Raw genomic sequence first — 27,669 nt, 5'->3', positions numbered from 1 at the left:
TGACTGCTCTCTCTCCCTTTGGACTCTCCTTTTTCTACACCAGGTCACCGGTGTCTCCTCCCTAACCCCTCTCTACTCTACCCAACTCTGTGAATTTCTGTGTGTTCCAGACAGGGAGAACACTTAGGGAACAGATTACTGGCTGGATCTGTCTCCCTCCTTTTCATTCCCCCCTTTTATCCTCCTGGCCACCTCTGTCTCCTTCCTCCTCCTTCTCTCCTCTGCATAACTCCGTGAACACTTCATTGCACTCCAGAGAGAAGAAATCCAGCTCCACCCACCAGAACACCAACACAAGCTTCCCTAACCAGGAAACCTTGACAAACCACCTGTACAAACTCACACACAGCGAGGAAACGCCACAATAAAGAGAACTCCACAAACTGCCAGAATACAGATAGGACACCCCAAAATCAGCAATTTAAACAAGATGAAGAGACAGAGGAATACCCAGCAGATAAAGGAACAGGATAAATGCCCACCAAACCAAACAAAAGAGGAAGAGATAGGGAATCTACCTGATAAAGAATTCTGAATAATGATAGTGAAATTGATCCAAAATCTTGAAATCAAAATGGAATCACAGATAAATAGCCTGGAGACAAGGATTGAGAAGATGCAAGAAAGGTTTAACAAGGACCTAGAAGAAGTAAAAAAGAGTCAAAATATAATGAATAATGCAATAAATGAAATTAAAAACACTCTGGAGGCAACAAATAGTAGAATAACAGAGGCAGAAGATAGGATTAGTGAATTAGAAGATAGAATGGTAGAAATAAATGAATCAGAGGATAAAAGAAAAACGAATTAAAAGAAATGAGGACAATCTCAGAGACCTCCAGGACAATATTAAACGCTACAACATTCGAATCATAGGGGTCCCAGAAGAAGAAGACAAAAAGAAGACCATGAGAAAATACTTGAGGAGATAATAGTTGAAAACTTCCCTAAAATGGGGAAGGAAATAATCACCCAAGTCCAAGAAACCCAGAGAGTCCCAAACAGGATAAACCCAAGGCGAAACACCCCAAGACACATATTAATCAAGTTAACAAAGATCAAACACAAAGAACAAATATTAAAAGCAGCAAGGGAAAAACAACAAATAACACACAAGGGAGTTCCCATAAGGATAACAGCTGATCTTTCAATAGAAACTCTTCAGGCCAGGAGGGAATGGCAGGACATATTTAAAGTGATGAAAGAAAATAACCTACAGCCCAGATTATTGTACCCAGCAAGGATCTCATTCAAGTATGAAGGAGAAATCAAAAGCTTTTCAGACAAGCAAAAGCTGAGAGAATTCTGCACCACCAAACCAGCTCTCCAACAAATACTAAAGGATATTCTCTAGACAGGAAACACAAAAACGGTGTATAAATTCGAACCCAAAACAATAAAGTAAATGGCAATGGGATCATACCTATCAGTAATTACCTTAAACGTAAATGGGTTGAATGCCCCAACCAAAAGACAAAGACTAGCTGAATGGATACAAAAACAAGTCCCCTACATATGTTGTCTACAAGAGACCCACCTCAAAACAGGGGACACATTCAGACTGAAAGTGAAGGGCTGGAAAAAGATTTTCCATGCAAATAGGGACCAAAAGAAAGCAGGAGTAGCAATACTCATATCAGATAAAATAGACTTTAAAACGAAGGCTGTGAAAAGAGACAAAGATGGTCACTACATAATGATCAAAGGATCAATCCAAGAAGAAGATATAACAATTATAAATATATATGCACCCAACACGGGAGCACCACAATATGTAAGACAAATGCTAACAACTATGAAAGGAGAAATTAACAATAACACAATAATAGTGGGAGACTTTAATACCCCACTCACACCTATGGATAGATCAACTAAACAGAAAATTAACAAGGAAACACAAACTTTAAATGATACAATAGACCAGTTAGACCTAATTGATATCTATAGGACATTTCATCCCAAAACAATGAATTTCACCTTTTTCTCAAGCGCACATGGAACCTTCTCCAGGATAGATCACATCCTGGGCCATAAAGCTAGCCTTGGTAAATTCAAAAAAATAGAAATCATTCCAAGCATCTTTTCTGACCACAATGCAGTAAGATTAGATCTCAATTACAAGAGAAAAACTATTAAAAATTCCAACATATGGAGGCTGAACAACATGCTGCTGAATAACCAACAAATCACAGAAGAAATCAAAAAAGAAATCAAAATTTGCATAGAAACAAATGAAAATGAAAACACAACAACCCAAAACCTGTGGGACACTGTAAAAGCAGTCCTAAGGGGAAAGTTCATAGCAATACAGGCACACCTCAAGAAACAAGAAAAAAGTCAAATAAATAACCTAACTCTACACCTAAAGCAACTAGAAAAGGAAGAAATGAAGAACCCCAGGGTTAGTAGAAGAAAAGAAATCTTAAAAATTAGAGCAGAAATAAATGCAAAAGAAACAAAAGAGACCATAGCAAAGATCAACAAAGCCAAAAGCTGGTTCTTTGAAAGGATAAATAAAATTGACAAACCATTAGCCAGACTCATCAAGAAACAAAGGGAGAAAAATCAAATCAATAAAATTAGAAATGAAAATGGAGAGATCACAACAGACAACACAGAAATACAAAGGATCATAAGAGACTACTATCAACAATTATATGCCAATAAGATGGACAACGTGGAAGAAATGGACAAATTCTTAGAAAAGTACAACTTTCCAAAACTGGACCAGGAAGAAATAGAAAATCTTAACAGACCCATCACAAGCATGGAAATTGAAACTGTAATCAAAAACCTTCCAGCAAACAAAAGCCCAGGTCCAGACGGCTTCACAGCTGAATTCTACCAAAAATTTAGAGAGGAGCTAACACCTATCCTGCTCAAACTCTTCCAGAAAATTGCAGAGGAAGGTAAACTTCCAAACTCATTCTATGAGGCCACCATCACCCTAATACCAAAACCTGACAAAGATCCCACAAAAAAAGAAAACTACAGGCCAATATCACTGATGAACATAGATGCAAAAATCCTTAACAAAATTCTAGCAATCAGAATCCAACAACACATTAAAAAAATCATACACCATGACCAAGTGGGCTTTATCCCAGGGATGCAAGGATTCTTCAATATCCGCAAATCAATCAATGTAATACACCACATTAACAAATTGAAAAATAAAAACCATATGATTATCTCAATAGATGCAGAGAAAGCCTTTGACAAAATTCAACATCCATTTATGATAAAAACTCTCCAGAAAGCAGGAATAGAAGGAACATACCTCAACATAATAAAAGCTATATATGACAAACCCACAGCAAACATTATCCTCAATGGTGAAAAATTGAAAGCATTTCCTCTAAAGTCAGGAACAAGACAAGGGTGCCCACTTTCACCATTACTATTCCAACATAGTTTTGGAAGTTTTGGCCACAGCAATCAGAGCAGAAAAAGAAATAAAAGGAATCCAAATTGGAAAAGAAGTAAAACTCTCACTGTTTGCAGATGACATGATCCTCTACATAGAAAACCCTAAAGACTCCACCAGAAAATTACTAGAACTAATCAATGATTATAGTAAAGTTGCAGGATATAAAATCAACACACAGAAATCCCTTGCATTCCTATACACTAATAATGAGAAAATTATTAGAAATTTCTAATAATTAAGGAAAGAGAGAGAAATTAAGGAAACAATTCCATTCACCATTGCAACGGAAAGAATAAAATACTTAGGAATATATCTACCTAAAGAAACTAAAGACCTATATATAGAAAACTATAAAACACTGGTGAAAGAAATCAAAGAGGACACTAATAGATGGAGAAATATACCATGTTCATGGATTGGAAGAATCAATATAGTGAAAATGAGTATACTACCCAAAGCAATTTATAGATTCAATGCAATCCCTATCAAGCTACCAATGGTATTCTTCACAGAGCTAGAACAAATAATTTCCCAATTTGTATGGAAATACAAAAAACCTCGAATAGCCAAAGCGATCTTGAGAAAGAAGAATGGAACTGGAGGAATCAACCTACCTGACTTCAGGCTCTACTACAAAGCCACAGTTATCAAGACAGTATGGTACTGGCACAAAGACAGAAATATAGATCAATGGAACAAAATAGAAAGCCCAGAGATAAATCCATGCACATATGGACACCTTATCTTTGACAAAGGAGGCAAGAATATACAATGGATTAAAGACAATCTCTTTAACAAGTGATGCTGGGAAATCTGGTCAACCACTTGTAAAAGAATGAAACTAGAACACTTTCTAACACCATACACAAAAATAAACTCAAAATGGATTAAAGATCTAAACGTAAGACCAGAAACTATAAAACTCCTAGAGGAGAACATAGGCAAAACACTCTCTGACATACATCACAGCAGGATCCTCTATGACCCACCTCCCAGAATATTGGAAATAAAAGCAAAAATAAACAAATGGGACCTAATTAACCTTAAAAGCTTCTGCACATCAAAGGAAACTATTAGCAAGGTGAAAAGGCAGCCTTCAGAATGGGAGAAAATAATAGCAAATGAAGCAACTGACAAACAACTAACCTCAAAAATATACAAGCAACTCCTACAGCTCAACTCCAGAAAAATAAATGACCCAATCAAAAAATGGGCCAAAGAACTAAATAGACATTTCTCCAAAGAAGACATACAGATGGCTAACAAACACATGAAAAAATGCTCAACATCACTCATTATCAGAGAAATGCAATTCAAAACCACTATGAGGTACCATTTCACACCAGTCAGAATGGCTGCGATCCAGAAGTCTACAAGCAATAAATGCTGGAGAGGGTGTGGAGAAAAAGGAACCCTCTTACACTGTTGGTGGGAATGCAAACTAGTACAGCCACTATGGAGAACAGTGTGGAGATTCCTTAAAAAACTGGAAATAGAACTGCCTTGATCCAGCAATCCCACTGCTGGGCATACACACTGAGGAAACCAGAAGGGAAAGAGACATGTGTACCCCAATGTTCATCGCAGCACGGTTTATAATATCCAGGACATGGAAGCAACCTAGATGTCCATCAACAGATGAATGGATAAGAAAGCTGTGGTACATATACACAATGGAGTACTACTCAGCCATTAAAAAGAACACATTTCAATCAGTTCTAATGAGGTGGATGAAACTGGAGCCTATTATACAGAGTGAAGTAAGCCAGAAAGAAAAACACCAATACAGTATACTAACGCATATATATGGAATTTAGAAAGATGGTAACAATAACCCTGTGTACGAGACAGCAAAAGAGACATTGATTTATAGAACAGTCTTATGGACTCTGTTGCAGAGGGAGAGGGTGGGAAGATTTGGGAGAATGGCATTGAAACGTGTAATATCATGTATGAAAAAAAATAAATCAAAGTTATTGAAGAAAAAAAAATACACTGTAATTCATCATTCCTCAAATTCTGTCTCATATAATTATGTTCCAAAAGATGTTTAGGTATGCTGTGGGGGGTGGGTTGAATACAATATTTTGGAGAGCCATTAAGGATGTTAATATAATAAAGACTTTAGAGATGCCCTGCATTTCAGAAAACTTTAACCCAGTTTATTTTGACACAAAATTCTACTATGGCATAATTATTCACTTCTTATGCTCACAGACACTGCCTGAACAAATGTAACTATTAACTGAATGCCCAAAACAGATATAGCAAAAAGGGATAATTCTTAAGTCTTTCCTACCACTAATTGTCTTCACAAAGTCCCTATTTTTGGTCTAGTGCACTCCACCAAGGCACAGATCAAAAGCCACCTCACTTGAGAAATCTTCCTCCAGCGTTTCATATTATGAAATACTCCTTTCTCCTGGTTCAGATAGCACTTTATTCCCATCTCTATTACCTCACTTACACAATAAATCATTTATCTGTCTCCTTGCTAGCTTGTTAGCCTCTTGAGAGTAAGTTTGATTACATTTTCAGTACCTTGAACAGTGCATACACATGTATTCACTACAGTGTAAAAGTTCCCCAAAGTCAATATTTGTATTTCTAAACTGTTGATACTCTGCCAACAACCTGAGGATATTATACTTTCTCCCTAAAATTTGCATCTGTTACTGAGCAGCTATGATCATAAGTTAATTCAGTTGTGACATGCTTTCCGACCAAGCCCACTGATTTTGATTTTTGTTTGTTGTTTTAATCTGCTAGGAGTATACAATAAACTTCATTATCTTTTTATATATCTGTGTCTTTGCAACTGCTAGTCCCTATTTGGAATGCTGCCTCAAGGTTTTATTCATCTAGAAAACCTTCCTACTCATTCTTTAAGAACCAGCTTAAACAACATTTTCTCTGGGAAGCTTTCCTATCCTTCCATCCTTTCAGGAAGAGTTAAGGAATTTCTTAAGTCATACATTTGTGCATTTATTACCATGCCTCAGGCACAGAACTAAGTGCCAAAGATAGAGGATGAAGATGTTAACCCTCCCTCATGGAGAATAGTCATATAAGAAGCCAGCCATATAAGCAAATAACCACACTATAATAATGTCAAATGCAACATCAAAAGGAAGATCTATGCAATATTTGACATGTAACAATTACTTTGTTAGGTGCTTTATTAAACACTGTCTATGATCATGGTAGACAAGTATTTGAATAGGACAGAAATCCATGAAGCTCTAAGGACCACTCTATACTCAGTTGTTTTCTGAAGAAATTGTCACCAAGGGGTTCTTTCTGTATATGCTTCAGTCTGTGTCACAGATAATACATGAAACCAATCCACTTCTTTGGCTATAAACTCCTGGACCAAACTCAGAACTCTAAGGACAATCTACAGGCTGAACATGAGGAAGATCACTTAGGACATGGCTTGGTTCAATATTTTGCTGGATAGGAGTCCTCCATTTTGGAAGGTGACAAAACAATCCAATCAGATACTCTCTCTTAGGAAACACAAATGTTGAGTGAACAAAACAAAAGAAAGTAGGTCTTCAGAGCTTAAATCTTAAACCTATCCTAAGGTTCTGAGAGCACTAGGGCCAACAGACAATATGGTGGTTAAGATGATATTCCATTCTAGTTTACTTTAAACCCTCAGCATCAAAAGTAATATGTGTGTGTCTCTTCCTCTCTACCAACAAGGGCCTAGCACATCAGATCACCACTTCTGAAATCAGGAAACAGGCTTTAAAAGTTCAACAGCTTGACCAAAGTCACTCAGGTGGTAGGTGGCAAATGCAGAAATTAAAGACCAGATCAATCTGATTCTTCTACAATATCCTACCAGCTATATGAGTAAACAGCCTCAAAATCAACTAATGACAAGCAGAGAGGCTCAAAAGGAAGAGTATATGCATGGGGTAGAACAGAAATGTAGTGGAAATCAGTATGTTAAGAGGATGTGAAATGGGAGGGGCCCCACAGGGCTTTATCTTGGTCAAATTAATCTCTAATTCCAAACTAGACCTCTCTCCTGAGCTCCAGACTGTTAGCTGTCTGTCTTTGTTATTCAAATAGAGCATCTACAAGGGCAGCACCACACCACAGTCTAAAACAGAGCTTGGCTTACAGTAAGTGCTGAATAAATATTTGTTGAATAAATGAATAAGAGAATGAATTCTCAAAGCAGTTAAAGGCACATTCTACAGTGAGTTGCTGGGAGGGTTACCCTGAAATAGATTCCAGGGCTCATTTGCAAGTACACTGGATCCTCATTATTTGTAGATCCTGTATTTGCGAATTTGCTGCTGCTAAGTCACTTCAGTCGTGTCCGACTCTGTGCAACCCCATAGATGGCAGCCCACCAGGCTCCCCCGTCCCAGGGATTCTCCAGGCAAGAACACTGGAGTGGGTTGCCATTTCCTTCTCCAATGCATGAAAGTGAAAAGTGAAAGTGAAGTCACTCAGTCGTGTCCGACTCTTCGCAACCCCACGGACTGCAGCCCACCAGGCTCCTCCGCCCATGGGATTTTCCAGGCAAGAGTACAGGAGTGGGGTGCCATTGCCTTCTCCATTTGCGAATTTGCCTACTTGCTAAAATTTACTTGTAACCCCTAAATCAACACTGATAGTGCTTTGGCAGTCATTCACGGACGTGCACAGAGTGGCAAAAAATTTGAGTCACTCCTGAGCACGTTCCCAGATAAGGTCAAACTAGGCAGTGCTCTGCTTTTCAGTTTCAGCTTTTGTGGGGATGATACAGGATGCAGGTCAGTAGGGGGCAGTGCAGTGCAGTGGTGGAGGGGTGGGCAGGGTTTCTGAACTCTGGCACCTGTTAGGGGTTGGCCTCAGGCAAGTCACTTAACACTTCTGTACCTCATTTTCTCTTCTGTAAAATAAAGAAATAGAATCTACCAGAATGAGTTGTATTTAGGAAAAGATTAAAATCTATGTGAGATATGAACATACTTTCCCTAGGAGCAATCGTTCAGTATTCACTAATTTAGTGCTCTGTGTGATTTTATATATTCTCATGAATAGCGAGAATCAACTGTAATTATTTATAATGAGATAACAAAAAATACAGATAACAATTATTTGAATGGAGGGGAGGCAGTGTGAGGCTTCAGTAAGATTTTCAAGTAGGACCTCACCAGGCACAGAAGGTACGGAAAAGTCTTTTAAGAGAGAACAGTACCTACAGAGAAAAGCCCAGGTATGTGAAATAAGCAGGTAGTTTGGGAAAAGGCACTTCAGAAAGTCCACAGCAGTGGGACATGAGGCCAGAACACCATGCCACAGTGCCTCTCTATGTCCTGTACACATCTTCCACTATGGAACCTCTCCCTCTGCGTTTAATTCTTGGTTTCCAGGTCTCTCTTCCACCAAACTATGAGCTCCTTAAAGGCAAGGTCTCTGAAAAAATCATAGTTATGGCTCTAAATTTGCAAAGGAGTAATTACTAAGCACAAATACATCTGAAAAGATGGTACAAAAAGTTTGGTTTTCAACTGCAGCCTTATACCAACTCACAATAGTGTAATAACCAATTCATAGATTTGTAATTTGCCTAGGACTTTTATTTGATGATTGCTAATAATTCTGTCATAATTCTGTTGCTGTTGTTCTAGACATCTAGGCATTTATTAGAGCAGTTTTAAGATTTTCCTCTTTTCAGTGTGATTTTCCATATTAACAGAGCTCAAACATATGGTTTCAGCATTAGACAATGCTGCCTCTTCAGATTAAAGACTCCTTTTAATTCTATTAGACTTACTTCTCTATATATAAGATACAGTTTTACCATAGTAAAATACAAGGCAGTACTGACATATGTCACAAATAAGGAAAACAACACGAATTTCTCACAAAGGCTTGTAAAATTCTGGCTAAAACACAGCAGGCACCATGTTAAACTCACTGCTTACATTTCCCCACTAAGAGCTAGGAAAAATAACTTCAATTTATGTAAAGTCATGAAATGAAGCAGAGTTTGAATCTACAAGGCTTTGGACACCTGTATTTTCTTTCTTCCTCCCTTCCCCCACGCACACAGGATAAAAGACCCATCGGGCTCATCCACATACTTCAATTTCATCCATCCCCTCAAACAAAATCCTCACTGTCCAACATTCAAATTAATATTTTCAAAACCCTAAAGTCTCAGTCAAAACTGAATATGATAGGTTACTTTTTCCCCATAAAAATTCTTGGCATATTTTATTTAGGCACAACATAGTTTGTACTTTATCTAGAAACATATGGCTAGAACCACCATTAATGAAACCCAAACTGATACTTATGAAAGTGAATACAAAATGCCGTTTTTAAAGAGATTAATGCTATATTATCCAAATCACAGTGCCATACAGCCAAAATATGTCCTATATTTTATGACAAAGTAGGGTGGTCAAGCCATTACTTATACTGCAAATTCTCCGACACTCCAGTTAAGCTGTTTCAAGTATAACCCAATTCTATTTAAATAAAAAAATAATAATACATTTAAAACTTTCTTGCTGCCAGTAAACCCTTCTCATTTGCGTTTTCAAAAATGATCACCAAACAACTATAATGGGACAGATTCCAAAAAGGATATAATAATCAAGTGCCATTTTCAGGAAGGCAAGAAGCGGCTACCATTAACAAAACTGATTAAAGTCCCCAACCTTCAAAAGCTCCGCGTACTGTATATTCCGCGTCTCTTGGGTTCACCTTCCAGCTGCTTGGTAGGGGCAAATGTTAGTTTCTATGAGAGATGAGGACGAAATTTAGGGGGTGGGAGGGAGCAAAGGGCCGACTCGCTGAAGGGAAGGATGAAGAGAAGTGGTCAAGGTCCCTAACTCACTAGAGGTATCAACAATGAAGGCTAGAATAACGCGGGAAGCGGAGAGTGTTTAGGAAACTCAAATAAGGCGAGGGATGGCGGGGGTGGGGGGGGGGAGTGGTTGCCGGGGTTGGGGGGGGGGGGGTCCCGCGAATGGGGGAGGGGCGAGATGCGCAACTCCTCCACCTTCCCATCTCCGCGAGAAGGACGGCAGGAGGCAGCACTGGTCAGTTTGCCTAGCAGTGTGGCACGCACTCGGGCACTGAAGGGACACGCAAGCCAGAGACTTCAGTCCGACTATTAGAAGGGGACAGGGGAGTTGAGGGCGGGGTTAGAATAGCGCGCGGGTGCGGGGAGAAAGGGACCACAGACCGCCCAGCGCCCCCGAGGGGCAGGGGCTGACCCCAGCGGTCCCCCTTCTCGTCGAGAGCCGCGATGTGGGACCTGCCGGCTTACCCTCCCCACAGGAGCTCGGGCAGGCGGGCACCATCCCTCACAGCCCCGATGGCAGCGCAGAGGAAGGCGCAGGGGCCCCCAGAGCCGGGAGAGTGGCGCTTCCCGTGGGTTCTCTCTCCGGCAGCCCGGCGCACGAGCCCACCTGCGTTAACTAGAAGCCCCTCCTCCGGACCGTCCTCCTCTACTCTTTCGAGAATCTCAGCCGTCGCCGCAGAGGTCGCCGTCGCCAGAACAGTCTCGGTCCCCAGTACCAAAGCGTGAGCCACAGAACCGGGGGAGCGCCTCTACCCCTAGTCAGGTTACCTCTTACTGCACACTGGCTTCTCACCCCGCCCCCGAACCCAAGCCATTGGTTGCTGGGCACCGCCCCATTTTTCTATTGGGCCAAAGAGGATGCCGCTCAGTCACCTAGAAGGGCACGTGTGCTGGTTATTGGCCTAAATGTGAAGCAGTGCCCGCCCACTCCCTCAGAAATTTCAGCTTCTGATTGGTACTAATGTCTGTCTTTTCGCTCCCTTCGTTCTTTCCCTCCCTGTGGAGCGTCTCCTTGCGAGAGGCACCAGCTCTGATAGGTTGGATGGACGCTATGCTTTTCCCGGATAAGGCATTGGGCCAAGGATCCGTCCGGCCCCACGTGGGGGAGGAGCCCAAGGCCCAGCATCTCTGGGTTTGTTTACACAGGCGCCTGCTCCCGTTTCCTTCCATTGGCTAAAACAGCAGCCACTCCTACCGGTTGTGCCACTCAGCCTAGCGTGGGGAGGTGGGGGTGGGGGGTGGGGAACGGGGCATGGAGGCGGGCTTCCCTGGGATTTCCCCAGCTGTCCATTACCAAGGGAGGTTCTTTGAGCAAGGCTGGCTGGACCCTGATGTAGCCCTCCGTTGAAAAAATTTGGGAACTTGGGCTTTTTGGAGGGGCTGGAGGGAAGCAGAGAGACTCTTGCATATGTCCAGAGACAAATCTAGCTTCTTGAATATTTAAAAAATGAATAAAACCTTACTATCCCCTTGGATTCACGATGTCCAGTCTTTACTTGCCAAGACTTGGAAGTTTATCCTTTCAGGGAGCGGGATTTCTTTATGGAAGTTTTTATACATCTTTGTTCCTCCCTACCTCTCATGTTAGCTGTATACATAACATAAAGTAGAGGCTAAGTAAGTGATTGATAATGATCCAAGCTCCAATCCAAGCTCTGAGTGAATGATATGGACAAGACAGTGAAGCTGCATCCGGGGTGCTTATTCTGTAGCTGAGGAAACTGACAATAAACAAGTAACAATAAATAATAAAACAGCTCAGTCAGAATGGCCATCACCAAAAAGTTTACAAACAAATTGCTGGAGAAGGTGTGAAGAAAAAGGAACCCTCCTACACTGTTGGTGGGAATGTAGATTGGTACACCCACTCTAAAGAACAATATGGAAGTTCCTTAAAAAACTAAAACTAGAGCTACCAGGTGAACCAGCAATCCCACTCTGGTGTATATATCTGGAGAAAACAGTAATTCAAAAAGATATATGTGTCTGAATGTTCACTGCAGCACTATTTGCAATAGCCAGGACATGGAAGCAACCAAAATATCCATCAACAGATGAAAGGATAAAGAACATATTGTACATGTATACAATGGAATATTATTCAGCCATTAAAAGGAGTGGAAATAATGCTATTTGCATCAACATGGATGGACCTAGAGATTATACTGAAGTAAGTCAGAGAAAGACATAGCATATGATATCACATATATGTGGAATCTAAAAAAAGGATAAAAAATAAACTTAATTACAAAACAGAAACAGACTCACAGACTAAATAAACTAAGGTGGATGGAGGGATAAATTAGGAGTTGGGGATTAATATGTACACAATATTATATATAAAACAGATAATCAACAATGACCTACTTTAATCTGCTGATGGGTGGGGCTGTGCTCACTCCCTGTAGTTTGGCCTGAGGCAGCCCAGTCCTAGAGTTTGCAGTCTCTATGGTAGACTATAGGCTCTATGGTAGGGGTAATGGCCACCTCCTTCAGGAGGACTTAGGCTAGCACCCTGAGCCTCCCAGGACTGCTGCAGTCAGGGCCCCTGACCCCGTGGCAGGCCACTGTTGACCCATGCCTCTGCCAGAGACTCCTGAACACTCACTGGCAAGCCTGGCTCAAGTCTCTTGTGGGGTCACTGCTCCTTTCTCCTAGGTCCTGGTGCGCACAAGGTTTTGTCTGTGCCCTCCAAGAGCCTCTGTTTCCCAGTCCTGTGGAAGTTCTGTAATCAAATCCCACTGACCTTCAAAGTCAGATTCCCTGAGGATTCCCAGGCCCTTTGCCAAAGATTCCCAAATTGGGAAGGCTGTTTCAGGGCCTAGAACTTTCACAACAGTGCGAGAACTTCTTTGCTATAATTGTTCTCCAGTTTGTGGATCACCTACCAGCAGCTCTCAGTTCAATTCAGTTCAGTTGCTCAGTTGTGTCCAACTCTCTGTGACCCCGTGGACTGTAGCATGCTAGGCATCCCTGTCCATCACCAACTCCTGAAGCTTGCTCAAACTCATGTTCATAGAGTTGGTGATGCCATTCAACCATCTCATCCTCTGTTATCGCCTTCTCCTCCTGCTTTCACTCTTTCCCAGCATCAGGGTCTTTTCTAAGGAGTCAGCTCTTTGCATCATGTGGCCAAAGTATTGCAGTTTCAGCTTCAGCATCAGTCCTTCCAGTGAATATTCAGGACTGATTTCCTTTAGGATTGACTGTTTTGATCTCCTTGAAGTCCAAAGGACTCTCAAGAGTCCTTTCCAACACCACAGTTCAAAAGCATCAATTCTTCAGTGCTCAGCTTTCTTTATAGTCCAACTCTCACATCCATACATGACTACTGTAAAAAACAGCTTTGACTAGACGGACCTTTATTGGCAAAGTAACAAAGACGGACGGGTCTTGGTGGAGAGTTCTGACAAAATGTGGTCCACTGGAGAAGGGAATGGCAAACCACTTCAGTATTCTTGCCTTGAGAACCCCATGAACAGTATGAAAAGGCAAAAAGATATGACACTAAAAGATGAACTCCCCAGGTCGGTAGGTGCCCAATATGCTACTGGAGAAGAGTGGAGAAATAACTCCCGAAGAATGAAGAGATGGAGCCAAAGGAAAAACAATGCCTAGTTGTGGACATGACTGGTGATGGAAGTAAAGTCTGTTGCTGTAAAGAACAATACTGCATAGAAACCTGGAATGTTAGGTCCATGAATCAAGGTAAATTAGAAGTGGTCAAACAGGAGATGGCAAGAGTAAACATCGACATTTTAGGAACCAGTGAACTAAAATGACTGGAACGGGTGAATTTAATTCAGATGACCGGCAGCTCTACAGTGGGGCTAATGGTGACCTTGAAGAGGACTCATGCCACACGCCGCGCCTCCCAGGACTGCTGCTGCCAGTGTTCATGTACTGCAGTGCTGACCCAGGCCTCTGCAGGAGACCCTCAAACACTCACAGGCAGGTCTGGCTCAGTCTTTTGTGGGCTGCAATGCTCCTTTCCCTGTGTCTTGGTGCACACAAGGTTTTTCTTTGTGCCCTCCAAGAGTCTCTGGTGGGTATGGGGCTTGATTTAAACGTGATTGCACCCCTCCTACCATCTTACTGTGGCTTCTCCTTTGTCCTTGGATGGGGGGTATCTTTTTTTCGTGGGTTCCAACATCATCCTGTCAATGGTTGTTTAGCGGTGTTCTCACAGGGGAAGATAAGTGTACATTCTTCTACTCTGCAATCTTTCAGACATGATATTGTACAGGGAATTCTACTCAATATTCTGTAATAACCTAAATGGGAAAAGAATTTGAAAAATTTTAAGAGGAATTTGAAAAAAATTTGAAAAAGAATAGATATAACGTGAATCACTTTGTTGTACACCTGAAACTAATACAACATTGTAAGTCAATTATACTCCAATATGAAAATTTTTTTAAAAACATAATAAAATGCTATGCTTTAACTAAGCACTACAAAGAAAAATAAAGCAAGGTTAAGGGAATGGCTGTTTTAGGTTTAACAGTTTAAGAGCTGTTTGAAGAAGGAGCATTGAACAGAGACATGAATAATGTGAACAGTGGGAAGGGGGTACCATTCCCAGGGTCATTATGCTGCACAACTAGAATCACTAGTCATAATCCTTCATGTATTTCCAACTTGGGTTATAAGGTATATGTCCTTTCAGGATTGTCTACTCTTGTTTTAAGCGCTTTTTTTTTTTTTAAGCTTTATCTGATTAAATAAATAGGTCTTGTCAAAAACACATTTCTTTTTTAGTTTATTTAAAATTTTTTTATGTCTTTATGAAATTTGTCACAATATTGCTTCTGTCTTATGTTTTGGTTTTTTGTCCACAAGGCATGTGGACTCTTAGCTTCCCAACAGTGATTGAATCCAAACCTCCTGCATTGGAAGGCAAAATCTTACCCACTGGACACAACTGTATCTCAGTAAAAGAAAATAATTGAATGGATATGTCAGCTATATGTATGGCTGTACTAACAGGCAGTTTTATAGCTTCAGATGAGTTAGTGATAAATTCATAGAAGACTAAGAGGGTCTTCTATGAATATGCAGACTAATAAGTGCAAGAAAAAGAAAAGGCACAAAATCATACTACTTTTGGTGGCTTAGCTACAAACAATAATAGCAAATACACACACAGCACTTACTGTGTGTTAGGCACTGTTTCAACTGTTTTACGTTTATTAACTTTAATCTTCACAGTGGCTTCGCAGGTGTCTCAGTGGTAAAGAACCCGCCTGCAATGCAGGAGACCTGAGACTCAGGTTAAATCACTAGGTCGGGAAGATCCCCTAGAGGAGGGCATGGCAACCCAACCCACTCCAGTATTCTTGCCTGGAGAGTCCCATGGACAGGGAAGCCTGGAGGGCTGCAGTCCATGGGGTTGCAAAGAGTCGGATGCCACTGAAGTGACTTAGCATGCATGCACGATCCTCTTAGTAGCTCATTTTTTTTAAATTGAAATTTACCTCTTGGCTTTAAAAAATTATTTGATTCATTTATCACTGCACTGCTTTCTCTAGTTGTGGTGAGCAAGAGCTACTCTCCAGTTGCAGTGTGCGGGCTTCTCACTGCGATGGCTTCCCTTGTGGAGGATGAGCTTAGTTGTCCAGTGGCACGTGGAGGCTTCCTGTACAAAGGAATGAACCTCTGCCACCTGAAATGGTAGGTGGATTCCTAACCACTGGTCCATCAGGGAAGTAATTTTGCAGATAAGAAATCTTTGGCAAAAGGACCTTGTTGAAGGTCACACAGTGTATTCATTTCCTCTTGTTACTCTAACAAAGTACCACAAACTTAATTGTTTAAAGCAATATACATTTATTATCTTGGAGTTCTGGAGCCTTGAGGTCCAAAATAGGTTTCAATGAGCAAAAATCAAGATGTCTGCAGGCCTGCGTTCTCTTTGGAGGCTCTAAGGGAGAGTTCATTTCCTTGCTTTTTCCATCTTCTGGAGGCCACCTACGTTCCCTGGCCCATGGCCTCTTCCTCCGTCTTTAAAGTAAGCAGTGAGGCATCTTCTCTCCCTCTGACTTCTACTCCCATTCTTACATCTTCTCTCTCTGACTCTTCTGCCTTCCTCTTAATAAAACATATGATTACACTGGGTCCACCTGGTAACCCAGGATAATTAGTCAAAATCCTTGACTTAATCACATCTACAAAGTCTCTTTTACCATGCAGAGTAAACTAGCCACAGGTTCTGGAAATTAGGGCATTGGCATCTTTGAGAAGATATTATTTAGTCTAACACACACAGCTAGCGGTGGAGGCAGGATTCAAATTCAGATAATCTGCCTCCAGAGTTCTTACTCCTATTATGCTGTTGCCTCTGTGGCAATATTTATATAGTCAGCCTCGTGTTAACACTGAATATGGATTAACACTGGAAGGCAGGGAGTGGGAAAGTAGATACGGGCATATGAGAGCTAATTTCCCTTATTTCACAGCAGAAAGGCACTAGCTAGACTAAACAGATAGCTTAAAACTAAAACAAAGAATTCAAGAATATATAACCAAATTATTAACATATGAAGATACATGTATCAAAAGAAAAGGCTAAAAAGTTGAAAGTTTGCCTCCATGGTAGAGAATGGAACTGGCAATTTTCATTGAAAGCCTTGGAAAACCAACTGATTGTAAAATGTGTGCAGGTATTACTTTGATTAAAGAGATTTAATTAGAAAACCCTAAAGTGTGAATATGGGACCTTGTTTACGGAGTTTCTATTTGCAGCGTCTGCCCTGCTGGTTTTCACTCTCATGTTCCCCGGCTCCCTGACCTTGTCTCAGGATCCTGTTTCTTGCCTCTGGCTCCTTCCATGGTGACTAGATTTGGCTGAGTTGCTCAGCCTTGGCACCCTTCCTTGGACACAGCTTTGGTATTTGTCCTCCAGCTGCAAGTCTGGGCCTCTGAGTATCTAAACCTCCACTGTCAGAAAGGGGAGAAGACAAGGACTAATCTAGCTTTGGTAGGTTCCAGCCATGACATGTGGGTACAGAAATTCTTTCCGATTTCTATATGGGCTGAAGCCAAAAGGCAGAGACCAGAATCAGAGGTAAAAGTAGGGATCCTACACCTGGGAGTTCATCTTAGGGGCAATGCAGAGAGCAGGAGCCAAGTCATACAAGCCAATATGGGATGAGTGAATAGGGGTGAAAGAATGGAAGTTTCTTCCAAGAACAAAGAGAGACAGAGGAGACCAGGGCACTGGGGTGGGCCTTGGCCAGGGGTGACAAACAAGTGGGCCATAGCCCAATGGGCCTCTCATTAAGATCATTAAAAAATACTCCAATAATTTTTTTTTCTAGGTTCATGGTAGATTAGACTTTGCCTTCCCTTTAAAGTTAGACATAGACATCTGATTTGCTTTCTCCAGTGAAATGTGAGTGGAAGCTGTATGTGTTATTTCTGGTCAGGTGTCTTAAGAGCAAGCACATTATATGCCACACCTTCTTCCTACCACAATCATGTAGGAAGAGAGCTGAGGTGCTGAGATGGAGCCTCCATCAGCTTGGGTCATTTGAGTACCTACAATGAGCACAGCCCCCTGCCTCCTCACACCAGACATAGAGAATAAGTGACAGACTTCGTTGTATTAAGGCTCTGAGACATTGGAATTGTTTGTTACCACAGTCTGACCTTACCTATCATGGCCGATGTACCGGAGCAGTGGGCACAAGGTGGGGATTTCATAAAATCGATGGATCAAGCCAGAAAACCAAATTCATTCAGTGGATACAGAAGGTAGGAATAGTGATGGCAAAGTCAAGAATCAAGAACTGAGGAGAGCTGGGATGAAAACAGGTTGGAAGTAAAATTGAGGATGCCAGTTAATTTCTAGGGAAGGAGCTGAATTAAAGTGAGAAACTCTTATCTTTATTATTCGCTCATTTCTGACCCACAGGCTCATCTAATGGGTTTGAAGACTCCAGGTCATGTGGACATGAGAGTAGTTGAAGCGTCGTGACTATGCAGGTTGGTAGTGGAGGGGAACATGGAAAATATAGTAGGGGTATTCTAACTAGAGAGCTGAACATAAACCCTACAGGGACAAGGAGCTTTACAGAGCCACAGTGATGGCGATGGTAGGTTTCCTTTGAGCTTTTCAATGAGATGTTCTCTTTGGTCATCACTGTGTGTGGTGAGCAGTGTTCAGGTAGACAAAGACACACTCCTCTAAACTGAGAGGTGAACTGGGGGCTAGGTCAGAAGTCAAATGATTCTGAAGGAAGATTAACAGATTGGCCTTGGAGGCAAAGATAGGGGCTAATATAGAAAATGTCCATGCTAGGAGGTTGGGTCAGAAACATGCAAGGAAGCACTGGGAGTTAGAGAGAAGGCAACAATTCCTCATGCTTCCCATGCATCCCTTGACTTCAGGATGGACGTCTCATGTAGCAGTAATGCAAGGATGTCATTTTTGATTCTGTACTTCATGGACTATATTCAGGGCTAGCGAAATCTAGTCAAGAAGCATGGCAACAGAACATCAACCTGAACAAATGCTCTCTGGCAGTTTTGGTTGTCTAGAGTGTATGGGTTTGAAAACGCAGAACATTAAAAAGAGGTGGCCTGCCAAGTGTGAACAGAACACCCTGCATGTGGCAGCTGCTACTGGCTGTGATGGGATGCATGTTTTAGCCTCAGATGCAGGGCCCTTAGGAAACCATGACTAAAATCTGATTTTAGGCTAGAATTCCATTGCCTGGGTTAACATTTGGCCTTCACTGGGGTTCTCTTCCATAAGAAATGGGTATAGAGTTGAGGTTAACAGACCTGACAGCCCCCTGAGATACAGTTGCCCTCATAACTTTGTAATAAAGCAACTATAAAATACCAGACTGGCTGAGATAAGGTCAGGGCAGAGATGAAGTCTGCAGCCTGTGGATTACAGAGCAACTTTCTGGGACCTAACAAATCACCTTGTCTTCTGAATTAGTCAATTGTGGTACTTTTAGAGTAGGAAAGGAGTGAATGAGTATTAGTAATATCAATGACCCCCAGAGAGGATAATAAATTATGTTGAAGCCTTGGTGGTCTTGGTGAGAGGTCTGTACAAAGATCACTGGTGTCTTGCCTGGAAATGAGTGTCATGGTATGTGAGCAGAGCTTCAGCTTCAGAGGGAATGCAGCTGCTTGGCAAAAAGTCAGGCTGGGCACATGTTCAACTGGGCACTTGTACCAGGGAGGGTGGTGATAATGGGGCAGCTCCTCAGCTTTCTTGTTGACTGTGTACATCTAGAATCTCTGACACTGAATGGCAGGGGAGCTGGGGTTCCATGGGCCCAAGCAATGCTGGTGGACAGCAGGCATGCTTCCTTCAGGAGAGGCTCTGGTTATTGGTCTTGTCCAGAGAGGCCAAAGAACTCAGAAAGTGTGGGCAGCATGAGACCAAGTGCTGGCTTTGGATACACTGCCTCCAAGAGCAGCTGGAATGAAGTGATCTAGGTTACTGTCCTCTCTCTCTGGCCCTCCCTCCATTTCAAGTTCAGCAATATTGCCTCCTCTCATCTCTCCAGTTATTTTTTAAGAAGAGTGGGGCCAGTTAACTGCAAACTTTTATTTTTTTGAGTCAAATGCGCAAGTGGTATATGACACCTGTAGCCATATACCACACCTATTGTCCTTCTCCATGCCTCTCCACACAGCATGTAACTCTTTCTCTAAGGAAACACTGAACAAATATTCCTTAAGCATCGACTTAATGAAGCATCAAATTGTTAACTTCCCCAGACACCTGTGTGTCCTGATCTGGCCCTTATCTACCCACCCTAAGAAGGAAGACTCTGCCCAAATACAACTGGAATACAGAAAAACCCTTTTTATAGTTGAGCCTGGAGCACAGCACCAAACATAAGGTTCAATGAAGCATCAATCTGAAGATGCCAGATGGAGAGATGGGAGCAGGAATGAGGCCATGGAAGACAGGGCAAAGACAGGGTATAGTTCAACCAATGCCCATAGTTCAACTGGCATGGGCTGAACTATGATCATCAGATCCTCCATGGAGCCTGGAATCCACACCACTCAGGTGAGCTAAATGTAAAAGGGTTCCAGCCCGCTCGATAGGGACTCCAGTAGACCTCAAAGGCATAGTTGGCTGATGTTGGCACTGATTTGGTCAAATAAATTAGAAGAGCTGAGAGAAAGAGATCCAGAAGCAGGATCCAAAAACATCCCAGAAGAGAGCCAAAGTCGAGATCGAAGAGGGCAGTGGTGCCAGGGCTGAGAGGTGAAAAAAATCAGACAAAATTTAAAAGATGGAAGCCAGGTGAAAGGAAGATGAGGAACAAAAGCCAAAAATGGGGGAAAGAGTGTAGCCAGGACTTGTAAAGAGGGCTGAGACACTCTAAATTCTTTTGTGTTAGGTGTCAACCTAACACAAGATAGGAGAGAATATAATGTAATTAAGAATCCAAGTGATACTAGCAGTAGTAATTTAATGGTAATGATGATTTCAGCGATCATTTAAAAAACAAGCTAAAACAGCTATGGAATATATTTGGAATAGTTGGGAAAATACAACGGTGTACTAGATGCTAGCATTAGGAAATGATTGTTCATTCTGTTGGCATAATGGTGGTATGGTGGTTAATAGGAAGAATATTCATAATTTTTTAGAGCTGCAAGATGAAATATTTTAGGATAAGCTATCATGATAATAATAACTTTGAAATAGTTTAGCAATACGGGCACATATACTCATTGATATAGTCAATACAACAAAATGTTAACTATTTTTGGACTTAAGTGATGAGAATATGACTGTTCCGTGTACTAGACTTTCTACCATTCTGTTTAAATATTTTTCTTAATAAAAGTTAAAAATAGGCTAAAACATTAGCTTTTATGAATGGGTCAATCAGAAACTAAAATACAACTATGTAATAAGTGATTATCCTAATGAGAAATCAAGACTGTGTGCGTGAAAATATGTTATCAATTATTAGTGTTGACATCCATTTGGCAAAAGGTCTTTAGCATAGAGACTTGGCAGACTAAATGAAGTTAGAGCTGGATGATAAGATAATTTCTGAATTTCTACAGCAGTTTCTTAGGTCTATCTTGATTTCAATGATCTAAATATTCATTTACAAATTCATATATTTTAAGGACATTGAGAGTGATTACTTTTTTTTCCTCTGGAGTGCTTGCATCTATTTAATGAACCTTGTCATTTTTGTCTAGCATTTTTAATTATGTGTTGTGACTGCCTGATTTATTCCTCAATAATATTGCCACCTTTTTAATGATCATGTTTTAGAATTCTTGATTTCTCTACCTCCCAGGCACATGTCCAACAAGTATCTATTTATGGGTGAACTTTAAAGATTCATGTTGTGAATACATTTGCAGAGCACACAAACACCACTACTACCCAATTTATCTTTTGCAAACCATTATGTTTGTATAGAAGCTTGCATTCTAAACGCAAATCTCATCCACATTCCCAATGATCGAAGGGTTTCACTATACTTTAAAACAAAAATTCCAAGAATGCTTCCAGGTTCCAAATTTACCCCTCCTGTAATGGAAAATCCAGGGTTGACCTCTCCTGCTGAGGTGGTAGTTTCTGATTGCACAATATCGTGTTCCCTTCCTGGTGTTGCAGGAGCCCAAATACTCTTTTGAGAATCCCTCCCCTCACTAGAAACACAGACTGTTCATTTAGCAATTAGAGCTGTCAGCATAGCAAGCTGGCAAGACAGCAAGCAGCTTCTGGCCCTGGGCAGGGAGCCCTTTGGCAGAGACAGGACTTCAGGGCCTAGAGAAATAGGTAGGACAGTGACTCTAATTTGTTACTTCCCCAGCACTTATTTGCATCTTGTATCCTGGCAAACGACATGTGTATTAAGCATACTTATATGGTAGAGAGGAAAGTTAGGAAGGAAGTATAGCAAGAAGGTAAGAACATGAATGGTCTGTAGGTCTCCAAGAGCTCAGATCTAGGTGATGCTGCCTCATCCATTCATTCCTCCATTCAACACCCACCTACTGACCATTTATTCTATTCTGCAAGCTTGGTGCTGGGGACTCACTGGTGAATGTGACCTGGTTCTTGTCTTTGAAGAACACACAGTGGGTGGAAATGACCGAAATATAAATAAGAGCAACAACAGGTTTCAGACTTTATGGGGCATAGAGAAGATATACAAATAGGACCAGAATAAACTGTGGGTCTCTACAGCTTCTACCTGCCCCTTTGTCCAGAGGACCCACATTTCCTAACTGTTTCAGTATGCTAATACTTTCCAAGATTCCTCTTTGAGGTTTTCCATTACCTGAACAGGAACTCTTGAAACTCCTCAATTTTTTGTGGTACGTGCTATCTGTGTATTTTATTTTGACCTGTAAATGGTGTTAAGCCTGGGATGGCTATTTAGGTATCACATATACATACATCTTGTCACCAAGATTTGATGGCAGTGATTATCTTGTACTCTTACATAATGGCAAGCACAGTGCTAATTATATAATAGCTACTCAATATGTATTTTGAATTTAATAGTTACTGAATTATCAGAAGGCCCTTCATCTCTCTTTCTCAGATAGTTAGTGTTAGTCGCTCAGTTGTGTCCGACTCTTCGTGACCCTATGGACTGGAACCCGTCAGACTCCTCTGTCCATGGGGTTTTCCAGGCAAGAATATTGGAGTGGGTTGCCATTTCCTTCTCCACTTTCTCAGATATACAATGTGAAATATTAAGAGAATTGCCCAACCCTCCTTACCTTCTAACACTGATGATCAAGACTTCTGAAGAATGAATATATTTTGTCTGGATAACGGTGAATAATTAGCATGCTCCATTTCATGGAATTCAGGACATAGACATCAGGGAAGGATCAAGGTAGTGCCCTTTGCTAGTTAAGATTCTTTAGACACAACTGACGGAAACCCAACTTGGAATTCCCTTAAGCAAAAAAGGAATTTGTTGGTTTATTAAAGCCTCAGGATTATTATTAGAATCAAGTATCACTGGATCCAGTTATTCAGACAATGTCATCAGGCCCTGTTTTTCTTTTTCTCTGTCTTCACTCTGTTCTCCTCTGTGGTAGCTCCATTGTTAAGCAGGTTCTCCAACTCTCGTAGGAAAGATGGACCCATGCAGCTTTTGGCTTTATGATTCTCATAACATCAATTCCAGAAAAGGACAGAGCCTTACTCCCCAACCACGATCCTAGCACATTTCATGTAGGGACTCCAACTGGCTATAGTTGTGTCCCATGCCCACTCATTTGACTGACTACTGAAGACAGTAGGAGGAAGCAGCAGAATCGTCTAGGCCTAGGTCACCTTCCCACCCTTGCACTGGGGTAATGTTACTAGAACCACTAAGGATGGGGAAGGGAAAGTTCTCCAATAGAAAAAGGGATAATTGGCAGACAAAAAACAGATATCCACAAGCTTCTTGATAATATTTACCTAATCTAGAAGCTGGGAGAATTCAAGTGCATGTAGGGCAGTGGAATGTACTGAGGGACCATTATTTATCCTTTGGAGGAGTACTGCATCTTGATTTCCTTTTAAACACTAGTGGCATCTAACTGGTAGAAAGTGAGCTAACTGCTCCAACTTGTTCTTTACTAGTTGTCCTCTCGCATGCACAGTAGATGAAGTAAGTGAAGTGAAAGTCACTCAGTCATGTCCGACTCTTTGCGACCCCATGGACTGTACAGTTCATGGAATTCTCCAGGCCAGAATACTGGAGTGGGGAGCCTTTCCCTTCTCCAGGGGATCTTCCCAACCCAGGGATCGAACCCAGGTCTCCAGCATTGCAGGCAGATTCTTTACCAGCTGAGCCACCAGGGAAGCCCAGATGAGGTAAGTAGGCTTCAGATAGGTTGTACTCCTTTTGCCAACTTACAGGAAGTTGTGGTTTATTTTATAAGTGGGTCAAAGTCCCACATAGCCAGGTCACCCCAGAGTAAAGAATGAGGGGAGAGTATGAAACAGGTAGCAGGCCTCAGTCTACATGGAGCCATAGTGCATGGTGCCCATCTCAAAGCCTAGTCACAGACTGGGCCCTTCAAGGATGCAATTTGATGAGCACAGGGGTTTAACTCAGGGGTTTATCAGAGACCAAGCCTATGAGCAAAATAAATTTCCCACCTCAACAACTGATGGACTAGGGTTACTAATAGTTTCCGGCCTTCCCAAGTCTCCTCCCTAAGAAAGAGAAATTACTGATCTGGTTAATCATATTGTAGAATTGTAATTGGGTCCTGTTCATTACTGATCAAAATCATCACGGGCTGGAAGATGCTCACTCACATAGCTGGTAGTTGATGTAGCCTCCGTTGGGGCTAGCAGCTGAAGTGTCTTGGCTCTATTCCACGAGACTTCTCCATGTGGCCTGGGTTTCTTTCAGCATAGTAACTGAGTTCTAAGAAGTATTTCCTCAAAAGGAAGCAGAAGTTACTCATTCTTTCAGGCTTTTGTTTAGAACATCATCTCCATCTCGTTCTATTGACAAAAGCAGTCACAGTCCAGCCTAAATTCAATAGGAGAGAGAATAAATTTCACCTCTTGATGTGAGGAACACTATGCATAGAGAGAAAGAAGGAATTTTGCTGTTGCCGGAGGCCATCTATGGACAGTAGCTACCACAGACAGTTTGGGCTTTACCCTATCATAATAACATGATGTATTTTTAATCTTTAAAAAATTTCCCATTTGATAGTCAAACAATATTATCTTTACTAATATTTTACTAATATAAATGTAATATCTAATATCTTAAATATTACATTTAAATATAAACAGTATTTAAATGTATACATCCTTAATCACTAATGAGGTTATAAAATACATACATACATATAAAGGTTTTTAGGCCATTTATGCTTTTTTTCGGAATTGTCTTTATATTTTTGCTCATTTTCTCTCTTATGATATTTTATTGACTTATAGGAGCTGTTTATATGTCACGGATATTAATCCTTTGATGCTTGTTTCAAATATTTTCTTCCTATTTGTCTTAAAAAAAAAAAACTTATTTATTTATTTATTTGGCCGCACTGTGTCTTAGTTGCAGCATACCAGATCTTCAGTTGGGGTATGCAAAGTCTTAGTTGTGGCATGTGAGATCTAGTTCCCTGACCAGAGATCGAACTCTGGCCCCCGGACTGGGAGCACAGAGTCTTAGCCGTTGCACCACCAGGGAAGTCCCCCCATTTGTCTTTTAACTTTATTCTTTTTGCTATTTCAAAGAGTAGTCAAATCTACCAGTGTTTTACTTTAGGTATTCTGGGGTTCATGTGCTCCTTGGGAAGCTCTTCCCTATCTTAATATCATAAAAACATTTTTCAGAATTGAGGTGCTGGTGCCACTGTTTCCCACTTGAAATGCCAGTCTTAAGTGCTGGGGGCAAGGCCTCTGCATGTAGATTATAGTCAAAAACAACTCTAACATGGGAAAGGAAATAGTCACCCAAATCCAGGAAGCACAGAGTCCCAAACAGAATAAACCCAAGAAGGAACATGCCGAGACACATATTAATCAAACTAACAAAAATTACATACAGAGAAAAAATATTAAAAGCAACAAGGTAAAAGCAACAAATAACATACAAGGGAATACCCCTAAGGTTATCAGCTGCATTGGCAGCAGAAACTTTGCAGGTCAGAGGGAGTAACACAATATATTCAAAGTGATGAAAGGAAAAAACCTACAACCAAGACAATACTCTACCCAGCAAGGCTCTCATTCACATTTGATGCAGAAATTAAAAGCTTTACAGACAAGCAAAAGCTAAGAGAATTCAGCACCACCAAACCAGCCTCAAATCAAAACCTAAAGAAACTTCTTTTGGGAGGTGGGGGCAGGGTAAGGCCACAACTAGAAAGAAGAAAATCACAAATGGGAAAATTCACTGGTAAAGGCAAACATAACTGTAAAAGTATGAAACTATCCAGGTACAAATATGATATCAAAACCAGCAACTCTGAGGAGGTCACAAATACAAGAAATAGGAACTGTGTTTGAAATTAAGAGAGAAGCAAGTCAGGACAACCTTATGTATACATAGACTGTTATATCAAAACCTCATGGAAAATACAAACCAAAACATTACAATATATACAAAAAAAAGAGAAAGCAACCCAAACATAACACTAAAGATGTCATCTAACCACAAGAGAAAAGAGCAAAAGAGGAAGGGAAGAAAAAAGATGTACAAAAATAAACCCAAAACAATTAGGAAAATGGCAATAGGAACATATATATCAATAATTACCTTAAATGTAAATGGATTAAATGCTCTAAGCAAAAGACATTAACTGCCTGAATGGATACAAAAACAAGATCCATACATATGCTGTCTACAAGAGACCCACTTCATACCTAGGGGCACAAAAGACTGAAAGTGAGAGAATGGAAAAAGATATTCCATGCAAATGGAAATCAAAAGAAAGCTGGAGTGGCAATACTCATATTGACAAAATAGGCTTTAAAATAAAAACAGTTACAAGAGACTAGGAAGGACGCTACTTAATGATCAAGGGATCAATCCAAGAAGAAGATGTAACAATTATATATACATATGCCCAAATTATAGAGGCACCTCAATATGTAAGGTAAATCCTAAAATCCATAAAAGAGGAAATTGACACTTACCACAGTAATAGTGGGACTTTAACACCCCATTTACACCAATGACTAGATCATCCAGACAGAAGATCATGAAGTAAAAACAAACATTAAAGGACACCCTAGACCAGATAAAATTAATTCATATTTATAGGACATTCCATCTGAATGCAGCAGAATATACTTTCTTCTCAAATGCATATGGAACATTCTCCAGAACAGATCACATCTTGGACCACAAATCAAGCCTTGGTAAATTTAAGAAAACTGAAATCATATCAAGCATCTTTTCTGATCACAACACTATGAGATTAGAAATCAGGACTTCACTGGTGGTCCAGTTATTGAGAGTCTACCTGCCAAAGAAGGGGACATGGGTTCGATCCCTGGTCCAAGAAGATTTCACATGTTGTGGGGAAAATGAGACTATACGCCACAACTACTGAAGTCCATGTGCTCTAGAGCCCGTGTGCTGCAACTACTGAGCTCCATGCTGCATCTACTGAAGCCTGCATGCCCTAGAGCCCATGCTCTACAATAACAGAAGCCTCACAATGAGAAGCCCATGCACTGCAACTAGAGAGCAATCCCCACTCACCACAACTAGAGAAAGCCCGCATGTAGCAGCGAAGAACCAACGTGGTCAAAAATAAATAAATAGGCTGCCATGCTTATTCTCTGCAATGGCCTACACTCAGTGAGTGGAGTGCATTTCTCTCTGAATAAATCCACTGCTTACCCAAAAATAAATCCACTTCTTACTTAAAAAGTAATAAATAAATGAATTAAAAACAATTTTTAGAAGAAATCAGTTAC

The 27,669-nt window shown here is 40.9% G+C and overlaps 1 protein-coding gene across 2 annotated transcripts in view; it reads right to left on the bottom strand.

The window, feature by feature from the left end:
- The window catches only part of PAIP2B (poly(A) binding protein interacting protein 2B), a 50,773-nt gene extending 39,734 nt beyond the window's left edge, over nucleotides 1–11,039 (bottom strand). The window contains exon 1 of one of the 2 annotated variants that reach the window (XM_055539710.1): nucleotides 10,861–11,039. Coding sequence is in view for 1 of the 2 variants with exons in the window: in XM_055539709.1 (XP_055395684.1) it covers nucleotides 10,719–10,752 (34 nt within the window). In the remaining variant the exon portion in view is untranslated. Of the gene's footprint in view, nucleotides 1–10,718; nucleotides 10,841–10,860 lie in introns of those variants that run through there. The other variant, XM_055539709.1, reaches the window with a different exon arrangement.
- Nucleotides 11,040–27,669: the final 16,630 nt, after the last annotated feature.

This window comes from Bubalus kerabau, chromosome 11, assembly GCF_029407905.1.
Source record: "Bubalus kerabau isolate K-KA32 ecotype Philippines breed swamp buffalo chromosome 11, PCC_UOA_SB_1v2, whole genome shotgun sequence".
In the NCBI taxonomy this organism is placed as follows: domain Eukaryota; kingdom Metazoa; phylum Chordata; class Mammalia; order Artiodactyla; family Bovidae; genus Bubalus; species Bubalus kerabau.
Note: the sequence above shows the minus strand (reverse complement) of the source record. Positions and strands in the feature narration are given on the sequence as shown.